The sequence below is a fragment of the Epinephelus fuscoguttatus genome, linkage group LG13, assembly GCF_011397635.1.
Source record: "Epinephelus fuscoguttatus linkage group LG13, E.fuscoguttatus.final_Chr_v1".
Lineage (NCBI taxonomy): Eukaryota > Metazoa > Chordata > Actinopteri > Perciformes > Serranidae > Epinephelus > Epinephelus fuscoguttatus.
This window is the reverse complement of record NC_064764.1, coordinates 8833144-8851561: the sequence shown is the minus strand read 5'-3', so window position 1 is coordinate 8851561 and position 18418 is coordinate 8833144. Positions and strand designations below refer to the sequence as shown.

General features: G+C 39.5%; 2 protein-coding genes across 2 annotated transcripts in view; both read right to left on the bottom strand.

Moving 5' to 3' along the window:
- The window catches only part of calcrla (calcitonin receptor-like a), a 42765-nt gene extending 42528 nt beyond the window's left edge, over positions 1-237 (bottom strand). The window contains exon 1 of the mRNA XM_049594216.1: positions 85-237. The gene's annotated coding sequence lies outside the window, so the exon portion shown is untranslated. The remainder of the gene's footprint in view (positions 1-84) is intronic.
- Positions 238-2654: 2417 nt separating this feature from the next.
- tfpia (tissue factor pathway inhibitor a) overlaps positions 2655-18418 on the bottom strand; it is a 61170-nt gene continuing 45406 nt past the window's right edge. The window contains exons 3-7 of the mRNA XM_049594238.1: positions 13628-13804; positions 12652-12726; positions 10117-10176; positions 5440-5613; positions 2655-3782 (exon numbers count right to left, since the gene is read on the bottom strand). Coding sequence (XP_049450195.1) covers positions 3715-3782; positions 5440-5613; positions 10117-10176; positions 12652-12726; positions 13628-13804 — 554 coding nt within the window. The 3' untranslated portion in view covers positions 2655-3714. The remainder of the gene's footprint in view (positions 3783-5439; positions 5614-10116; positions 10177-12651; positions 12727-13627; positions 13805-18418) is intronic.

Sequence of the window (18418 nt, the reverse complement as noted above, 5' to 3'; positions counted from 1 at the left end):
TTACTGCCAGTCGCATTGCCTGGAATACATGGAAGTAACACAGCGCATAGCACACATTTCACACACTCTGTCAGCGCGTCCTACCGGAGAATACAATCCAACAGCAGCTGCAGGGATCTGAACTGGAATAAACTCTCAAGGCAATCCCGTGAAGTGTCTTCTGTCTTCGGCTTCGGCGCAGAGCACCAGACGCAGCGGATCTCCGGCGCTCAATGAGCGCAGCTGAAGCGGCTGTCAGGTTGACGTTGGAAGGCAACCCACTACTTCCTGTTACATCACACTGGAGCCTACAGCTGAGAGCAGGATGCTTTGCCACTAAACTCCCACACTCTTGTGAGTATGTTGACTGGTGGAACTATAAGTTACCCTTGCAGCTGTCAGTTGTTACATTTTATTTGCCAATATAAAGATCCGAATGCCATTGCAAAGCTCGCCTCTTAGTGCCAGGAATTAAATGTGGGGAAATACAAAATCATAGTTTTCACATGCATTAATTTACCACGCCATAGTGGACTCAGCCTGTAAAATATAGACCAAGTGTAATTTGAAGAATGTGTTTAACCCTTCAAATGCCCTGAAAAAATACACAGGATATGAACTCAGTGTCTTCAGTAAGCTTAAAGGAACACTTCATCCCTCCATATGACCATATCTATATCAATTCCTCACGCTGCGTTACATTGTATTTGTGAAGAAAACTGTGTTTTTCTCTCATGCCTCCACAGTGAACAATGAATCCAAATATTCCCAATGAAGTCATGGGGGTCCATGTTTAACAACAGCAAAACTATATAAAGACATCATCACACAACTCCTGCAGTACAATCTAAGTTTCATTTATCCAGTCGTATGCTCAGTACTTTCCAAACAGACAGTCCTGTGCAACAGGGAACTAAGCCAGACACTACTGACAAAAACAGTAATTTTACCTCACTGAATATGAGAGTTGCTGGTCTACTGCTTCCTTGATCAGTTATAGGCTTGTTCAGGATGAACTGCGCGCCTCACCTGGAAAGTGGTGGAGCCGGCGCCAGCAGCAGGAGGGAGCGACAAAAAGGCAGTTCCCAGCAGCCTTCAGTCCTTACAGGCAGTCACTGAAATGTTCACATCCTATCAGATCTGATGTTGATTTATTAAAATGTTATCAGACTCATATATCAGTTTGTTCTCAGGCTCCAATTATTTTAATTATGACAGGGTAGCCTATTAAAATGCTTTACAGGCGATCTGTAATTTATGGTCATTGTTCAACCTCCATTTTACATGTATTCTCATGTAAATCAGCATCATATCAGGATGCTGTTGCAGAGCAGTGCTGTCCTCTCAGCTACACAGGCTGAATAAATTGTGTCTGACTATTAGGTTAATGTTTTCAAAGGACAGAAACACAAGACAGCTTTCATTAAAGATCCATCTGGTATCATCAGGGCTTCACATCTGTATAGATGTTATTTTAAGAATCCTCACATCCCACTTAACACAAGTCTTTGTGTTGCCAGATACTTCAATAATCAAAGCAGTCCAATGTTAATATACAGTAGACTACATATAGTTTATGATGAATGTATTCAGTCTGACTACTAGTCATGACCATCAGTTACAAACATGTTTTCTGTTAACAAAATAAACCTTCACACCATACAAATAAAATCAAACTCTCTCTTTCAACAAAAATGAAGAATAAACCAATCAGATGTTTAATCAGGTGAGAGCCAGGTGTTTCCCATCATGCCCTGGGTCTTGCAGGCAATGGAGAGCAACTGCAGTTCCTGGCTCTAAAAACTGCAGCCTCGATCTCGTGAGAATATCACTGTCCACTTTTGTATGATGTCAGAGCAAGTTGGGATGAAGTCAATCACAATCTAAGCCGCATGCATTGTACGGCGGTTGCCAGTGATCAGTTCTGTGCACGTCTGGCTCATCTTGAACGAGCCTAGCTTGTTTGTGTTGTTTGACTTTGGTGTTTTAAAGGGTGAGTTCAGATTCACCCAAGTGAACGGTGACAGCCAGAGGGGCTGTCTGAGTGGGGAGCACTGAGCATATGGCTGGATAAATGAGACTTGGATTGTACTGCACAAGTCATAAAATGATGTTTTATTTATTTCTGCTGGTTAAACATGGACGCCATTACTATAATTTATCAAGATTTATTTTTTGTTTTTGGATTCTTCATTTATCATGCAGTTTTCTTCAAGAATTAGATGTAACACGAGGTGAGTAATTGATATTCAAAAGATCATTTGGAGGTAAGTATTCCTTTCAAAGTATACTTTCCAGGATTTGCCTAAAAAAGAAAAAAAAATGTACGGACTCATACAAAAGTATTCCCTCTCAATCATCACATATGACCCACTCAGGTATGTTGTGGGTTATTTATCTGCAGAGACTCTGCCATCTGTCTGTATTGTCTTTTTATTTTGCTGTGTTGGAGACGTTTACCTGCACAGCATGCAGGTGATGACGAGACTTTATAAAAAAGAAGCAGCACATAACCAGGACGAAGCTACGAAAATCAAGGACAGAGTATTGAAAAAAAAAACATAAAAATAACGAGGTGATATGCCAAGCCGGCAAAGCTTGTTCCGAAATCGCATTGATTGACATTAAAATTACTTTCAAAGTATTGTTTCAAAAATGATCAAATGAATGCAGAATCTTTTTTCAACATATTTATTAGCAAAAATCATCCATGAGATTGTTTTCCACAGAATCTGAATTTTGAAAAAGCTTCCTAAGGCCTATGAAAACTATGCGATCTTTGTTATTATGTTATTTATTTATTGTACTTGTTAAATACAAAAACATTGATGAGGAACAAAGCTGAAAAAATGGAGGAAGAAGAAGATTGTTGACGTTTATTACATAAAGTCTCACAATCTAGTTCATTACAGCCATGGTTATAGAAGGAGACAGTAGACGAATCAACTGCAGCCAGCAGGGACCAGTGCTGACAACCTCTTTGAAAACTTACTTTACACAACACAGCCCCCTTCTGGTTTTCCTTACCAACAACAACCAGCAGGACTGCAATAGTGATTTACAAACCTGCATTAAATCGATTAAAAATCATAATATATATGTATAATCCAACAGAAATAAAGCAGTCATTACCTTGTTCACATTAACTGATGTCTGTGAGGACATCTTGATTCATGTGTTTGCTTGACAACATTGTATATATTGTTGTGGCTGATCCCACAGTGAGGAGCACCCACCAGTTTAATTTGCTAATGCTTTTGTTCACATTGATTAACAACAGTGGAGCAACCAAAACTGTTGTAGAAAAGCATCAGTAACTGTACAGACTGTAAATAAGCAGGACAAGCATTCATGTCGTTACCGAACAACAATCTTGCTGCAACTTTGGTGTTTCTTATAAAAGTTACTATGAAATATTTATGGTCACAACAGAGCCCAGAAACTGTAACATTAAAAAGACATAAGGTATTACAAAAACACTGATACATATCAGTGTAGAGAGCTGCTATATTAGACATCGGCAAAACAAATATGTTTTCTGTCAATCACATATTGAAATGTGGATAATGGTGGTAATTGCATTCAGTCACTACAAATCTAATGCCCATACACTAAAAATGATTTTTATACAAACACTGTAGCACTACAAAACAATAGATATGAGTAAAGCTAAGCATGACGTATAGACATAAATACAGGTGGCTCCATGGCAGAGCAGGATCTACAGCGGAGTGTTCAGGCTGAGCGATTAACAATGCTGTTGATGTTTTTCTTCTTTATTCGAATCATCCTCTTCCCATGAGCTGCAACAGAACACAACAACAAAATCATTCTAATGCCATGATTGTCTATTACAGAATTTTTTTAAAGATGACAAGATGATATTTTGAGATACACTGCTCAAAAAAAAATGAAGGGAACACTTAATCGTCAAAGTATAACATCCGGTTAATTAAACTTAAGTGATATCAATCTGTCCATTTAGGAAGCACAAGTGATTGTCAATCAGTTTCACCTACTTTGGTGTAAATGAAAGTGACAACAGGTGCAATGGAGAGACAAAAGCAAGACAACCCCAAAAAAAGGAATGGTTTTACATGTGGTGGCCACAGACAGATGCTCTCTCCTTATCCTTCCCGACTGATTCTTCTCTAGTTTTGTGTTGTACTAGTGTCCTTGTCACTACTGGTAACATGAGGTGGTGCCTGCAGCCCAATCAGGTTGCTCAGGTAGTCCAGCTCCCCCAGGTTGGAACATCCATATGTGCAGTAGCAAGAAGGTTTGCTGTGTCTCCCATAAACAACCTCAAGAGCATGGAGGAGATGCCAGGAGACCAGGGGTTACAGAGGGAGAGCTGGACAGGGCTGTAGAAGGGCATTAACCCAGCAGCAGGAACTGTATCTGCTCCTTTGTGTGAGGAGGAATATGAGGAGCTATGCCAGAGCCCTACAGAATGACCTCCAGCAGGCTACTGGTGTTGCATGTTTCTGACCAGACTGTCAGAAACAGACTCCATGAAGGTGGCATGAAGGCCTGATGTCCTCTAGTGGGACCTGTGCTCACAGCCCAGCACTGTGCAGCTCGATTGGCATTCACCAGAGAACACCAGAACCGGCAGGTCTGCCATTGGCACCCTGGTCTATTCACAGATGAGAGCAGGTTCACGCTGAGTACATGTGACAGGCGTGAAAGAGTCTGGAGACGCCATGGTGAATGTTATGCTGCCTGTAACATCATCCAGCGTTAACAGTTTGATGGTGGGTCAGTGATGGTCTGGGGAGGTGCATCCATGGAGGGTTGCACAGACCTCCATGTCATAGCCAACTGTACCCTGACTGCTGTTAGGTACTGGGAGGAAATCCTAAAAGCGATTGTCGGACATTACACTGGTGCAGTGGGCCCTGGGTTCCAGAGTGTGCAGGCAGTTCCTGGATGAGGAAGGCATTGATGCCTTTGACTGGCCCTCTCGTTTCCCTTACCTAAATCCCACTGAGCACCTATGGGACGTTATGTATTGGTGCCACCAACTACCGCCATCGATGACTCATCAGGTGCATGCCCAGACATTGTCAGGAGTTCATACAGTCACATTATGAGTTGCTGTGATAAAATTCACACAAGTCGGACCAGCCTGTGATTTCAATTTTTTACTTTGATTTTTGGTGTGATTTTGAATCCAGCTCAGAGTGTGAATAATTTTGGTTCCATTGACCATTATGTCCTTTTGTTCTCAACAAATTATACAATGTAGATCAGTAAAGATTTTCAACTTGAATAATTCGTTCATCAGGATCTGATGTGTGATTTAAGTGTTCCCTTTTGAACAGTGTTTTTACAATTAGAAGCCTAAAATCAGAAATTTACAGCTGTAACATGTCTGCAATCACACAATATTAAGTAATGAATTCGAAATGTTTTTAACATGCATTTTAAAAACAGTACTAAATTAAACAACCATACCCTTTCTGCTTCGAATGCACTTCTTGATGCAGTCTTTCCGGTGCATGAAGTTGTTCTCATTTCCTCCGCAGCCGCTGTAGTGAAACATCTGGCATCTCTTGGTCTTGGGGTTGAATGCAAACCTCCTCTCTACTCCGTTACATGTCCCCCTGTCCACAGGTCTGAAACACAGCTCTGTGGGCCACAAAAAGAGCCACAAAATATCAGATTTAAATTCGGGAAAATACTAACAAACTGATATACGTGTATCATCCAGTATATCATCTCACTTGGATCCATTCCAGTTTGATAACAGGATCAGGAAGGGGGTGGAGGATGCTATGGTCCTAAAGGACCTGAAGACAAGTTATGCCTGTTTACTTCTCATAAACATCCTCTTGAAACTCCACATGGGCTCATATCCTCAGCCAATAAGCTGCAGTCTGACTTTGGAATAGATTTAGTCCAGTGTCTGCAGGCTCTCAGACTTCAACTGACAGATATGAAAAAAGTGAGAGTTGTTATCACAGCCCCCCACAGGGCTGTGTAAACTATCCTCTTTGATTTATTCACCGTCTTTCTTCATGGTGAGAAACACAGGAACACTTGTTAGCAACCGCGGGTGATCTTCCCAAAACTTAAGGATGTTGATTTTTATACAGCAGGCAAATGCTAGCGCTTCAAAAGATCAATATTAAATCATTGTGACTTAATTTGTTGGGGTCGACTAGGGTTAATTGGAACAATTAGAGCATTTGAGGACCTTGATTAATTGTCCCTGAGTAGTCCATAAACATCAATAGTAACTTGAAGTAGACATCATGAGAGATCTGATACCAGACGACATCCCTTTTACCTGCTATTCTCTTCAGTTCAAGAATCATTAACTGAGACAAAACCACTCTCATGATATCTGAAAGAGAAACTTAACATTCTTTTAAAAATATATGAAATACCAAACACTTTGTATCATGTCTCATATTGTATCATGTATCATGTCTCTTCATGTCTATGAATTGTTGCGGTAACATTGTTTTTGTTTTTAACCCTAACTAAGTGCACTGATGAACCTCAAAAATGACCCCATTATTTGGTTGGCATGAAACATCACGTACATCAAGTGGAAACACTCACAAAACATCACATCCTTTTACACTGAGGAGGAAAACAAAACATTTGCTACCATGCTGAAGAGCTGCTGTGTGGCATTCCGCATGTTAAATAAGCTTAAAAATCCAGTTACAGGGTTTTTCAATCTAGCTATTGTCCTATGTTTTTGTGTCTAAGTGACTAATGGGAGCAACATTTCTTTTGAAACTAGTCCAGTATTGAGTGAGACCGCTGCAGTCGACAGCTGCAAGGCTTCAGTGTAAACACTCACGGTATGTTCACACTGTCAATTTACGTCCACGTCCAAGTGCTTGTTTTTGCCACTGACAGGCTCAGATTGTTGTTATAAGTGTCTGACAAAGTAAATGAAAGGATCCCTACAGAGATAAACTTTTTTGTTAAAGAGTATGGTTCTTCATGGTTAAGCGGAAACAGCCCCAAAACTGCTATAGTCAAACCCACCAAAATCCATTTAGAAAAACAGTAATTTTATCATCGTAAAACCCACTTCATTCAAAGTCGACAGAAACAAAACAAAACTCATACAGACCATCTTGGTTCATCTTTCCACTCTTCCAACACCAACTCTGGTTTGATTGAAATAAAACCTTAATTCATCCAGTTAGATGTGAAAATATGTTGGCTCTATACACGCTAAAATGACCGCTTATTTAAGTGGAGTTTGGTAGGTTCGGTGATGGTGATTTCTGGGCTTTTTCTGTTCAAGCAAAAAGGATCTAACGCTTTAACCAAAGAGTTTAGATCATTAAGCCACTGGTTAAGAAAAAGTACTGAGCCTACAAGGACCTGTAGTTCTTGAGGTTGCAAATCCCTGCATGGTAACATTAAAACACATCATCAAAACATAGGCTAATGGGTTAGCACTCCTATAGCCTACTGTGTTCAAATGTGCATGGAATTCACTAAAACATGCTTGTCTATTGTATCATCGCTTTAATGGCTGCAAGGTACTCATATTATGGTGAGTTTGACTGATCATCCTACTATGGGCTCTAGTTTCGCAGACCGGGCGAGACGGGAGCGCAGCGCACCTGTGCTTCGCCAACTGGGTGTAGTCAGGCGGATTTTGCAAGTTTGGCGCCCTGGTGCAGCTACTCCTCTTTCCCACCTCTGTCCCTCCTACCTGCGCAAGTCGGAAAGAGGGAGGAGAGAAGGCGTGGAGTGGGTTTTACACACATCACACCAATCAAATGAGCCCCTCTCCTCGCCCTTAAATGTGCTGCGTGAAGGCGTAATGAGAGTTTACTCAATTCGCCATGGCAGAAGAGAGCAGCAGCATCAGACAGCCAAACTTCTCCCAGGAGGAAACTGATGTTTTGGTCCGGGAGGTCCAAGCTCGCAGTGTCCGAATATACGGAACTGCGAGCAGACCTCCACGGGCTGATGATACAAAGGTAGCCTGGGAGGAGGTCACCACAATTGTAAATCAATGTTGCGTTTCTCTCGTGCGCGCGCGCTCTCTCTTTCTCTCTCGCAGTCTCACTCTGTTTTTCTTTTGACTTTTCTAAGATGACTGATGCTGAATATATACTCCCTATCACATAATCACGTAAAGTGTGTCATTCTGTCAGTCAGTCATTCTGTCTGTCCCACATTTTTGTACTCACTGACGTGGTCAATCTATGTGAAACTGCACATAGGCATTGAGGATTGGCATAGGTAGAAGGTGACAAAGCTACCAATGGGTATGGACTAGTATCTATAGCAGAAGTAAAACAGGCTGGGGAAATTACTTTTTTCCCCCTTGCTGACTTCACCCTCACCACATGTTAACTATGACTAGACACAGACTGTATCAATTGGTGAAGTTTAGAAATGACAATAGTTTTTCTTAATTCTTGTCATTGTTTTAGACGTTTTAGTCTGTATTGAATCTGGAACTTATTATATCATTATCATATTATATTTGCCAACAACCATTGTGTTGCATTTATTGCAAAATATGCACGAATCCACAAGATGCTTTCATAGACTGTGATTTTTAATTTCACCACAAAAGTATCTAGATTTCAGCAAATACACAACTACATGATAAAGAAACACTAAAAGACAAAAACATTCAATATTATTGCTGAATGTGAATTGATGATTGTAACACTAGTAGTATGACAGTAGTAGTAGTAGTAGTAGTAGTAGTATGCATTGTATAGATATGTATTTTGCTGCCTGAAAAGCTAATTCCAACAGAGGTATGTTTTTACAAGCTGTAACCCAGAGCTGCTTTAGTTTAGGATGAGTTCATGTTCATCTTTAGACACATTACAGCCTCTTCCACTGACATTAAAGGTGTACATCATCATCTAACCACAAGATGTCAGTCTTTGGTTTCAACTTTGCAACATACAGTTTGCTTGGTAGAAAGACACAATACTCCAGATGTATACCAATGTCATTATGCCCATTTTCCAGCTTTTGTGACTTTGACATTCGAAGGCTCCATGTTATTAAGCAGTGGAATGCCATCTGATATTTATTACCAGCATGACTCATTACCAAATATGATCCTCTTATTATTTGAGTTATGATTTAAGATCTGATCTGAATAATTCATTGTTAGTCTGAGGACTTTGATGCCAGGGTTGTTTTTGAGATATTTTTGTGCTTACATGCTGGAGATCTCAAAAAAAAAGAAAGAAAGAAAAAAAAAGACTGATAGGGAGGCAATACTATTGAGGTTAACTCATCCTGAATCTTTTCCTCTCAATATTTTCTGACAAGGGTGAAATTGGATTCTTAAAATTATAACTCTTTGAATGAGTTGAGGGAAGCAGGCCAGGGTCCCCCTGTGCTCTCCTGCTGCGGCACAAAAGGACCTTGGAACCCGACAACCATGATATATGCTCCCTCACTCCTCATGCACAGAAAATTAGTGAGTGGAAATATGTGACAAATGGGCTGTGGGAAGGAGACACTGATGCACTCTGTTTCTACCCTCTGGATTGCACAACAGAAGCAATTTTGCACAGTGTCTACTGTCTATGCATCACTGCACCTTGACTTTTTTTTTTATCACAGCAAAGTTATTGGCAGCATACACAGGTTTAATAAATGAACTGGATTTGCTTATCTTGAAGTTTAAGCATATTTCAGAACTCAGCATGGACTGGTTGCTCCTCTGAAGACAGAATGATTGATTTAATTATGTCTTACAACAGTGAATCTATCTTGAATGTCTGGTGCTCTGGGATTTCTGTAATAAATTAACACTGCATGTCCTGCTTCTGGCTGTGTGCCTTGCTCTCTGCATTATGTGATGAGACTAAAAACAGTTGTTTTCCCATACTGAAAGGATAAGGAGTATTTGTTGCAATTTATTTTCTTTTTTGATAACTGTTACTGGAATTAACAGCATAAACAGCAACACAGTAGGCTTATCCCCGATGTTTCATGATTCAGGACCGTTTTGTGCAGTCAACATTTAACTGCTCCAAACAGCCAATGTAGCCTACTGAGTCTGACTGTACAGGCATTTGCTGTAAGCTGGCTACTGTAGTATCACATGCACCAACTGTGCATGTGGTTGGTTCCATTCACATTATAATGGCATTTAGAGTCATGCTTTCTTACCTTTTGGTGCTAGATCAGTGTCATTGCCCTGCACCTGAGGTTGATTTACAGCCAGTGCCCCTAAGAAACAACAAGGGATCAGTCATTTTAAGGAATAGTTCATTTATTTATTTTTTCAGAAATGTGCTTAATTGCTTAGTGAAATGAAAAGATCTGTACCACTCTCACGTCTTAGATAAGGAACTAGGGGCAGGTCACGCTGTTCTCACAAACTGTAAGTATGTTTATCTAAGAAAATTAATGCACCCAAACTTTCATAACCCACGTATTTTGCTGCAATCACATGACCACTGCACTGACAAGAGTAAACAAGAAGCAGTCCCAAGCACTCATGTAGGGAGGCAGGTTGGGGTAATGGAAGGGTCACAAAAACATGGACCTTCCCCCGGGACTTTCCCCTGGAGTCCTGTGTTCGGAAGCGTATGAGCTCTGTGTGAACTTTGAGTCATTTTAAGGTACGTCATCACCATTGTTCTTTTCCTAAACCTAATCTTAGTAAATTCACGCTAACTACGTAACTGAACTTTAAGGATGTAACGTCATTCTTGTGCATGCATTTTTCATAGGATATCATATGACCCGTTCTATGAGAATACGTTGACTGGTTGGTGATGAGCTTAACTAAGCTCAGCTTAGCTTAGGGTAAAGACAGCCCATTCTCACTCCCCACTTGTCAAATACAGCTGCTTTGTTGATGATTTCATATACCAATAAAAGAAGCACTTGTCGTGGCAGTCTGATATGCACCAGGTGGCAGCTATTTCTGATGCAACTAGCATAGTATGAGCAAAACACTGGGCTTTCACCCAAGAGCCCAAAGTTCAAAGTACAACCAAAAGTCAGTGGAGGTATTTTATTGACAGTGTGTTGCATGCTATGGTAGTAACCATAGCATGCAACATATGTCATGTGATGTGACATTACATTAGTAAGAAACTTACTTATCTTAAACCAAACTAACTAACTAACTAACTAACTAACTAGCTAACTAACTATTTTTTCTAAACCTCACCAGGAACTTTTGTTGCTTAAACCTAAGGACGTAAACATTAAAAACTAGAGCACACGGACAGTGCAGACCTTCGCCAGGCAGCTCAGATTTCCCGCCATTTTTTTATTCTATACAAATCGCTTAAACTGATCACCACCAAAATTTTATCATCTGTTCCTTGACCCATTATCAACCTTTCCTAAAAATTTCATCAAAATCCGTTCAGAACTTTTCGAGTTATTTTTCCAGACAAACAGACCAACGCCGGCGAAAACATAACCTCCTTGGCAGAGGTAATAAGTGCTCACCTACGTAGTAAGTTTATTTTGACTTTCTGCATACAGTGAGCAGAAACCATACTTTTCCTGTAAAAATGGAAAGACACAATGCACTTAACGAGTGTTAATTGAGACGCCGCCCATTACTGTCAAAAACCGATGCAGGAGGCAACCTAGCGTGTCATATTTGATATGTAGCTCCACTGACAAAGCAGCAGAGCAGCAGTATTTGAGTTGCAATGAGAATGCTTTGGTAAAGACTGGAAGCAGAGAGATTGTGTATGCCAGTAATTATTTCTAAGGAAAGTAACTTTTGTTACTTTATAAACATTACAGCATCACAATAGCAACATATCATCATGTTTCACTTGCCGTCCTGCTATTCCATCTGACTGTTTGTTTGTTGTTCCCATGTTGTCTTGTTTGCCTGAATCCATGTGAATGCAAAACAATGCTGACTGATTCATGTCATTTATTGTAACGCCATATTAGGTCAGGTGACGTTGGATCATAACCTTGAAACAATCTGTTTTTGTTTGTCTGCTATGATCAACACAAAAGTGACTAGTAACAAGTCCATTTAAATTCCAGTGATTGTAACTGAGTTATTTAATTTGAAAAGTAATTAGTAACATTTCTAGTTACCGCCAAAAGAAGTTGAAATAACATGTTACCTTGTAACCCTTCAAATTTAAAGCATACTCCCAAAACCTCTAATAAACACGATGTATCTTATTTGTTTGGGCCATACACAAACAGTAGGCTGATATAAATATGACAGTTTTTGGAGGCAGTTTTGTGATGTAACTATTTGCAGATAAATCCTCGTCTATCCATCTTCCCAGTACTTCTGCGACCACCTCCACTGGGATTTATAGCAATCTCACTGTGATGACAACACTGTGGGAACTTCTTCTGTCCAAATGTTCCATTTTAAAACCTTGGATGTTCCCATCGGTTTCCCCCTGCCACCCTTTATGCTAAGCTAGGCTAATTGCCCCAGGCTCTAGATCCATACTTAACAAACAGACATAGGAGTAGTATCAGTCTTCTCATCTTCCCTCGGCACAACATTAAAACCTGAATTACACATGACCAAAAACATATATAAATGTGTGTTTGAGTGACTTAAGTGAGCACACAAAGGTTTATCCCATTGGAATGAGTTGATGTAATTATTAGATTTGGTGTCTTACTAGGTACTTTTTAGACAAGGACAAGAAGCAACAGAAACTTGAAGCAGAGTGTGGTGTTCATAAGTCTTACCAGTTACTGTGGTCGGCTGCACAGCAGATTTTCTAGCGGAATGTGTGTGGACTTCTGGTGCCTTTGTGGGTTTTGCTACATTGACAAAAAAAGTAATCAAATAAATATAATAAAATTCAAATCTCATCTGAGACGGCATGTTTCCATGGCAATCCACAAAACATGAATCTGAGGAATTCATGCCTATATTTAGAACAGATCTCATTAAATCCCGGTGATCAATCATAATTAAAGTAAATTTAATTTCATTAGTATCAGAGTAGAAAGGGTGTTGGTCTGCAAATACATATGATCTACTAATGAAACTAGACAGAGTCATCTATCTGAAATTGCTATCCATAAAAAAAGCTTTTCCAATTGATTTTCAGTACAACATGGGCTGTCTGCAGAATTGGTCACAGCTGAGCGACTTACTCGTTATTTTCTTTGACAATTTCAATATCTAAATGACTTTTAAGTCTGGCATAATTGAGTGCGCTTTGGTCACTTTGAAACGATTTAAATGCTAAATCAAGGTGGAATATGATTTCATGGTCAGCTAAAATTCATCAAAAAGTTAATTTTCCGAGGTAGAAGTATTTTGATTATATCACCTCCATGGAATGAGTTTGCATGTTTTGCGAAGGGCTGTGATCTGCTTAGCCTTGGCTGTCTACGGACCAAGAAGTATACAGTACATTACACCTCATGTACTGCCTTGAAGTAAAGGCATGACAAGTCTTGGTTCATGTAAAGCTGACTTTTAAGGCTGAGCTGTAGATGAGTTGGCTCTTAAAAGGCCTTAGGATACTGTGTTTCTTTTTTTCAGATACAGTGCATTTTCCAACAAATGACAGCATCTCTGAAGCATTCACATCTGCTGAACACAACAGACTTAATTAGTGGTTTTAAATAAACCCAAACAATGCAGCTGTCTGGACAGCTTGGTTGTTTTCCAGTCTTTACTGTAAAAGGACAAAAGTTCATCTCGGCCTACCTGGGTTCTGACATTTCGCCTGGCACTCCTCCATGCTCCTGAAATTGTTGGCATTGCCAAAGCAGCCGCCATAAAAGAAATGCTTGCACTGCTGACTCTCGCTGTCAAAAAAGTAGCGTGTCAACAGCCCTCGACAGGGACCAGGAGCTTCGGGTAAATGGCACGGGTTCTTGTCATCTAGGAAAGGAAGAAAGAAAAGACACTATAAAGACTTCATTAGATAACTTTTATAAAAGATTTTTTTTTTTTTTTTTACTTTTTTTCATATTTGCTGAAACTGTCACTATATCCTGCAGTGCATGGGACAGATAATCTGGCTTCTCATAATGCTCCTAATGGCATTTGCAAGAATCAAGGGCACCTGAATGAAAACAACCAGTCAGAGCTGAGGAGAAACATGACGTCCTTCTTTAAAAATGATAGCTTTTCGTCGTCTGTCTTTCCTGTTTACTTGCCTTTGCCGTGTACACTGTTGTGCATTAGAAGGGTTTGCCATTAGAAGCTCCTTGTCTCTGATTGGTTGTTTTTCATTTACATAATATTTTCACAGATTATCTGATGTGATGTACTCCTGTCAGGATATGGAGACAGTGTCAGCAATATAAAAGAATGTCTTTGTATAAAAGTTACCCAGTGTAGCTTTGATTATCAAGTCTGTTGTTTAATATGTAAATAGCAAATGTCTTTAGACATTAAAGCGCACAGCAGTGCACAGTTTTGCTACATATTTGACTTTTGTCTGAAATAAAAAATGTATGACTTTTGCTGCTGACTTACTGAACATAGAGATGTAACTTTCCTGTAAGATTTGTTTGACCAAGAAAGAGTCAGACAAAGTGCCAAACTGGCTTCTACATTCTATATTATAAAGTATCACCTTCACTAGTTTGCATGGTCTGAACATTAAGCTCTAATGACTCCAAAATTTGACTCTGTTAGGAACGAAAACAAAATAGAAGCAAGAGCACATGACATACTTCACTGCCCTGATTGAGTTCTAAGGTCAGCCACAGACAGTTGTTTTTTTTTTTGTTTGTTTTTGTTTTATGCAAGGCCTTGAGCGGTAAATGACAAGTTTGAAATTGAACAAGAGGTCAACACAGTCTAATAAAGACATGTCTTGAAAAGAAAACACAAGCATGGGAAAGCAGGGACATGATAATAAATGGGGAGGAAAGATAAAGCTACTCAAAGTCTGTGTACAGTAAAAGGTCCAGTAAATGAACCTCAGGCCAGGACACACTTTGCAATTGCTGGCCGCTCGGTCACAGCTCGCCCACTTCCTGTCTCCCTAGCGGTACAGTGACATTTCCACTCTAGTCAGGTTTCAAATACACTCCCAATCTTCCTCTGCAAGCTGAAAAGTCAACACTTCTAGCAAGAACTTCCTTATGTTCCCCAGTGAACCACATCACCCCTCTGTCATGTCTTCCTTCTCTGCTTTCTTTTCTGTCATACCTCTTACCTCAGCTCTCACTCCCCGTGTTTCTCTTCCTCTTCGCTCGTTGCATATATTATCACCCTCGGGTCTCGGAGTATTGGGATTGGGGCACTGGAGCTCTGAGCTACAGTTTGATGTTCATCTAAATTCTGCATCTTTCATTGTGTAAGGTTGATGTAAGGTTGTTGTAATACTGCTTCTTTGCTTCCTCATTGTCTCCCTTTCCGTGATGCTAATTGTTATCATTATGCAATCCAACCTTTATGCTTTTGGAAGGAAAATCTAAAAGTAAGATTATTTGTGCATCACATAGTTCATACAAACTTCATACAGATTCTCTTTAATCTGAAATCTGTAACTTTAAATGTTATTGCATTCTGCAGCATGGAGTCCTCGACAGCAAAGGCAGCAGAGATGTTGTGGAGGGTTGTCAGGAACCCTGCTGCTTATTTGAATAAGCCGTCTAGAAACCTAAAACATTTACAAGCTAGTGACAGGCTCATGCTTGATTTGAGCCTGAAACACAAAAGCAGGCGTGGTGTGAAATACATCCCTTTCAGTGGACTGGCTCAGTTTCAAAGATACTTTACTGGCCCTGTCAACCAAGACAGGTGCAGCCTGACAAGCCACGACTATAGCTGATCAACGTTTTTCAACAGCAGAGTAAAGTGTGTGCATCCTGCTATAGCAAGTACTATGATGATTTATTCAGCAAAAAAATATCATGAATATTATAAAAATATTATGTTTTTAACACCAGATGCCGTAAGTTTCTTTAAATCTTTGTAGTGGGAAAGGTTTGTTAGTGTTTTACTTCATGATTACATCACATTTAAAATGACAGCAGTGATGAGGCATCTTACTTTATAAGTGTATAGTCCAGAAGTTGCTGAGGCAGTGAAAAAAATAATAATAATAAAATAAGTTCTAGTGAAGATTCCAAAGTTTACAAAAGTATCAGATATGCTGGGCTGTACTCTAGCAAGATGTGTCTAAAATTATGCAAAGTGCATACACAATAGTAGAGTCTTGGGTTTGAATGGTATTTCTCCCTGTCTAAACATTGTATATCTTCTGAGGCAATATGATACACAATATACATGATATGATATTGTCAGAGTGTATTCTAAGGTATTTCTACTGCCTTAAAGCTACTTGTAGTTACAGTAGGCAAATTTTATTTAAAATTAGAAGTTTATATCCATGTCTGTGAAAACATTGATACTTCACACACATCTTGTGTGAAGTATCACCAGTTTAGTATCTGACCTGAAATATAACATTGAGTAATTGCCAGAAAAGTGTTTTATGCAGAACATTAATATGTCACAGTGATGTTGACCTTTGGCCTTTTCGATATAAAATATCATCACTTAATCATTGTATCCAATTAGTCATTTGACTTAGGTTTTTCTGTAATCAATGTAAGAATTCTGGAGTTAGGGCTAAAAACATGTTTTGTGAGGTCACAGTGACCTTGATCTTATACCACAAAATTATAACCAGTTTATTCTTCAGTCCAAGTGGAGGTTTGTGTCAAATTTGCAGAGATTCCCTCAAGGTGTTCTTGAGATATCGAGCTCAAGAGAATGAGATGGATGCAAGGTCACAGTGACCTTGACCTTTGACCACCAGAATCTAATCAGGTCATTGTTGAGTCCACATCAACATTTTTGCCAAAGTTGAAGAAATTCTCTTAAGTTGCTCTTGAGATATCACGTTCACAAGAATGAGATAAACAATGCCATAATGGCTTTAACCTTTGACCACCAAACTCTAATCAGATCCAGAAGTGCAAGTGAACGTTTGTGCCAAATTTGAAGAAATTTCATTGTGGCATTATTGACATGTTGCATACACAATAATGAGACAGACAAGGTCACAGTAATTTTGACCTTTGACCTATGACCACCAAATTCTCAAGGTGTTCTTAGAAATTGTGTTCCCAAGTATGGGATGGATGCAAGGTCACGGTGACCTTGACCATTGACCACTATTATTCTAGTAGTGTATCCTTGAATTTAAGTGAATGTTTGTGCCAAATTTGAAGAAATTCCCTTGAGGCGCTTTTGAGATATTGCGTTCACAAGAATGGGATGTACTATGCACCCATCATGGTTTTGCAACAAGACAACAATTAGCTGACCAGACACCAGGATATACTGGCTAACAAACTGACAAAACGCAAAAATCAATCACCCTTGTTAGAAGCTAAATTAGAATTCTGCAGAGACTAAACACAACGTGTCCCCATGAGCTGCCAGAGGATGTCTTACACCAGCTACACGCTCACTATCTAGTTTATCTGTTAAGTCTTTGTATAACCACACTCTAGTGAAGGGTGACCATGATTAAAAGGCTATCGTTGTAACATCCAAATACATTTTACGAGGTGACTTTGACTTAAAAGCATGGGCAAAGACATGTGTCAAAGGGTACTCTAGCGCTCTCTCCAGAGCAATGCAGTGATGAATAATTCAGAAACACAATTCCCTATCAGAGCTGTGAAGGTGGAAGAGGTGATTTGTGTTTTGAGGAGAATTATCGGTCAGCCCTTTTTTTTCAAGCACTTGGGTGTGAATCATATGGTCTGTCGGTCCAGGGAGTTTTGGCTGCTCTCCAAAGAGAACTTCAATATTTCAACAAAACAGACTTCAATATTTAAGACAGGTTCGGATGCTTGTGAAAAGGAGCCTGGTTTGTGTGTGAAAAAAACATTCTCAAATTTGCATATTTTGATGTGTCCTACCCAGAAAGATGAGACTTTAGGACACTATATGAACCTCCTGCAAACTAACAATGTTTAAACCACACCTTGTATCACCCCATCCCCCCCGAATCTCTTCACTGGCTCAACGGATTTCTCACTGCTTTTTTTCCCTTTAGTTTTCTTCAGTACTTTTCCACATATTTTTAATAGTTTTGTTGTCCTGCCTCTAAAAGTGCTGACACCATCTTGGTCAGGCCTTCTGTGGAGGAAGAGAAAAACGATTCCTAATGGGATACAAATAAATGTAAAATAAGTGAACTCAGGCGTAAAAATAACAGTTGCCACTGGATGGAGACAGACATAATCCAATCACATAGAAAGACACTGACCTCAGCAGCAATATCAGCCTATCCACATAGGGAAAAAAAGAAAAAAAAAGACTGTTATATTATTGATTTCTTTGTTTTTTATGTTAATTTTGCATATTGTATACATGTAGTGAGATCGAAGCACTTATGTGGCAGAGGTTTGTACGTCAATGTTTGTAGGCTGAGCTCTAAGGAGAGAAATATGAAAGTTTATGAGACTTTTTAAAAAAGCTTCTTTTGTCTGATTAGCTGATTAGCTACGATACATTAGA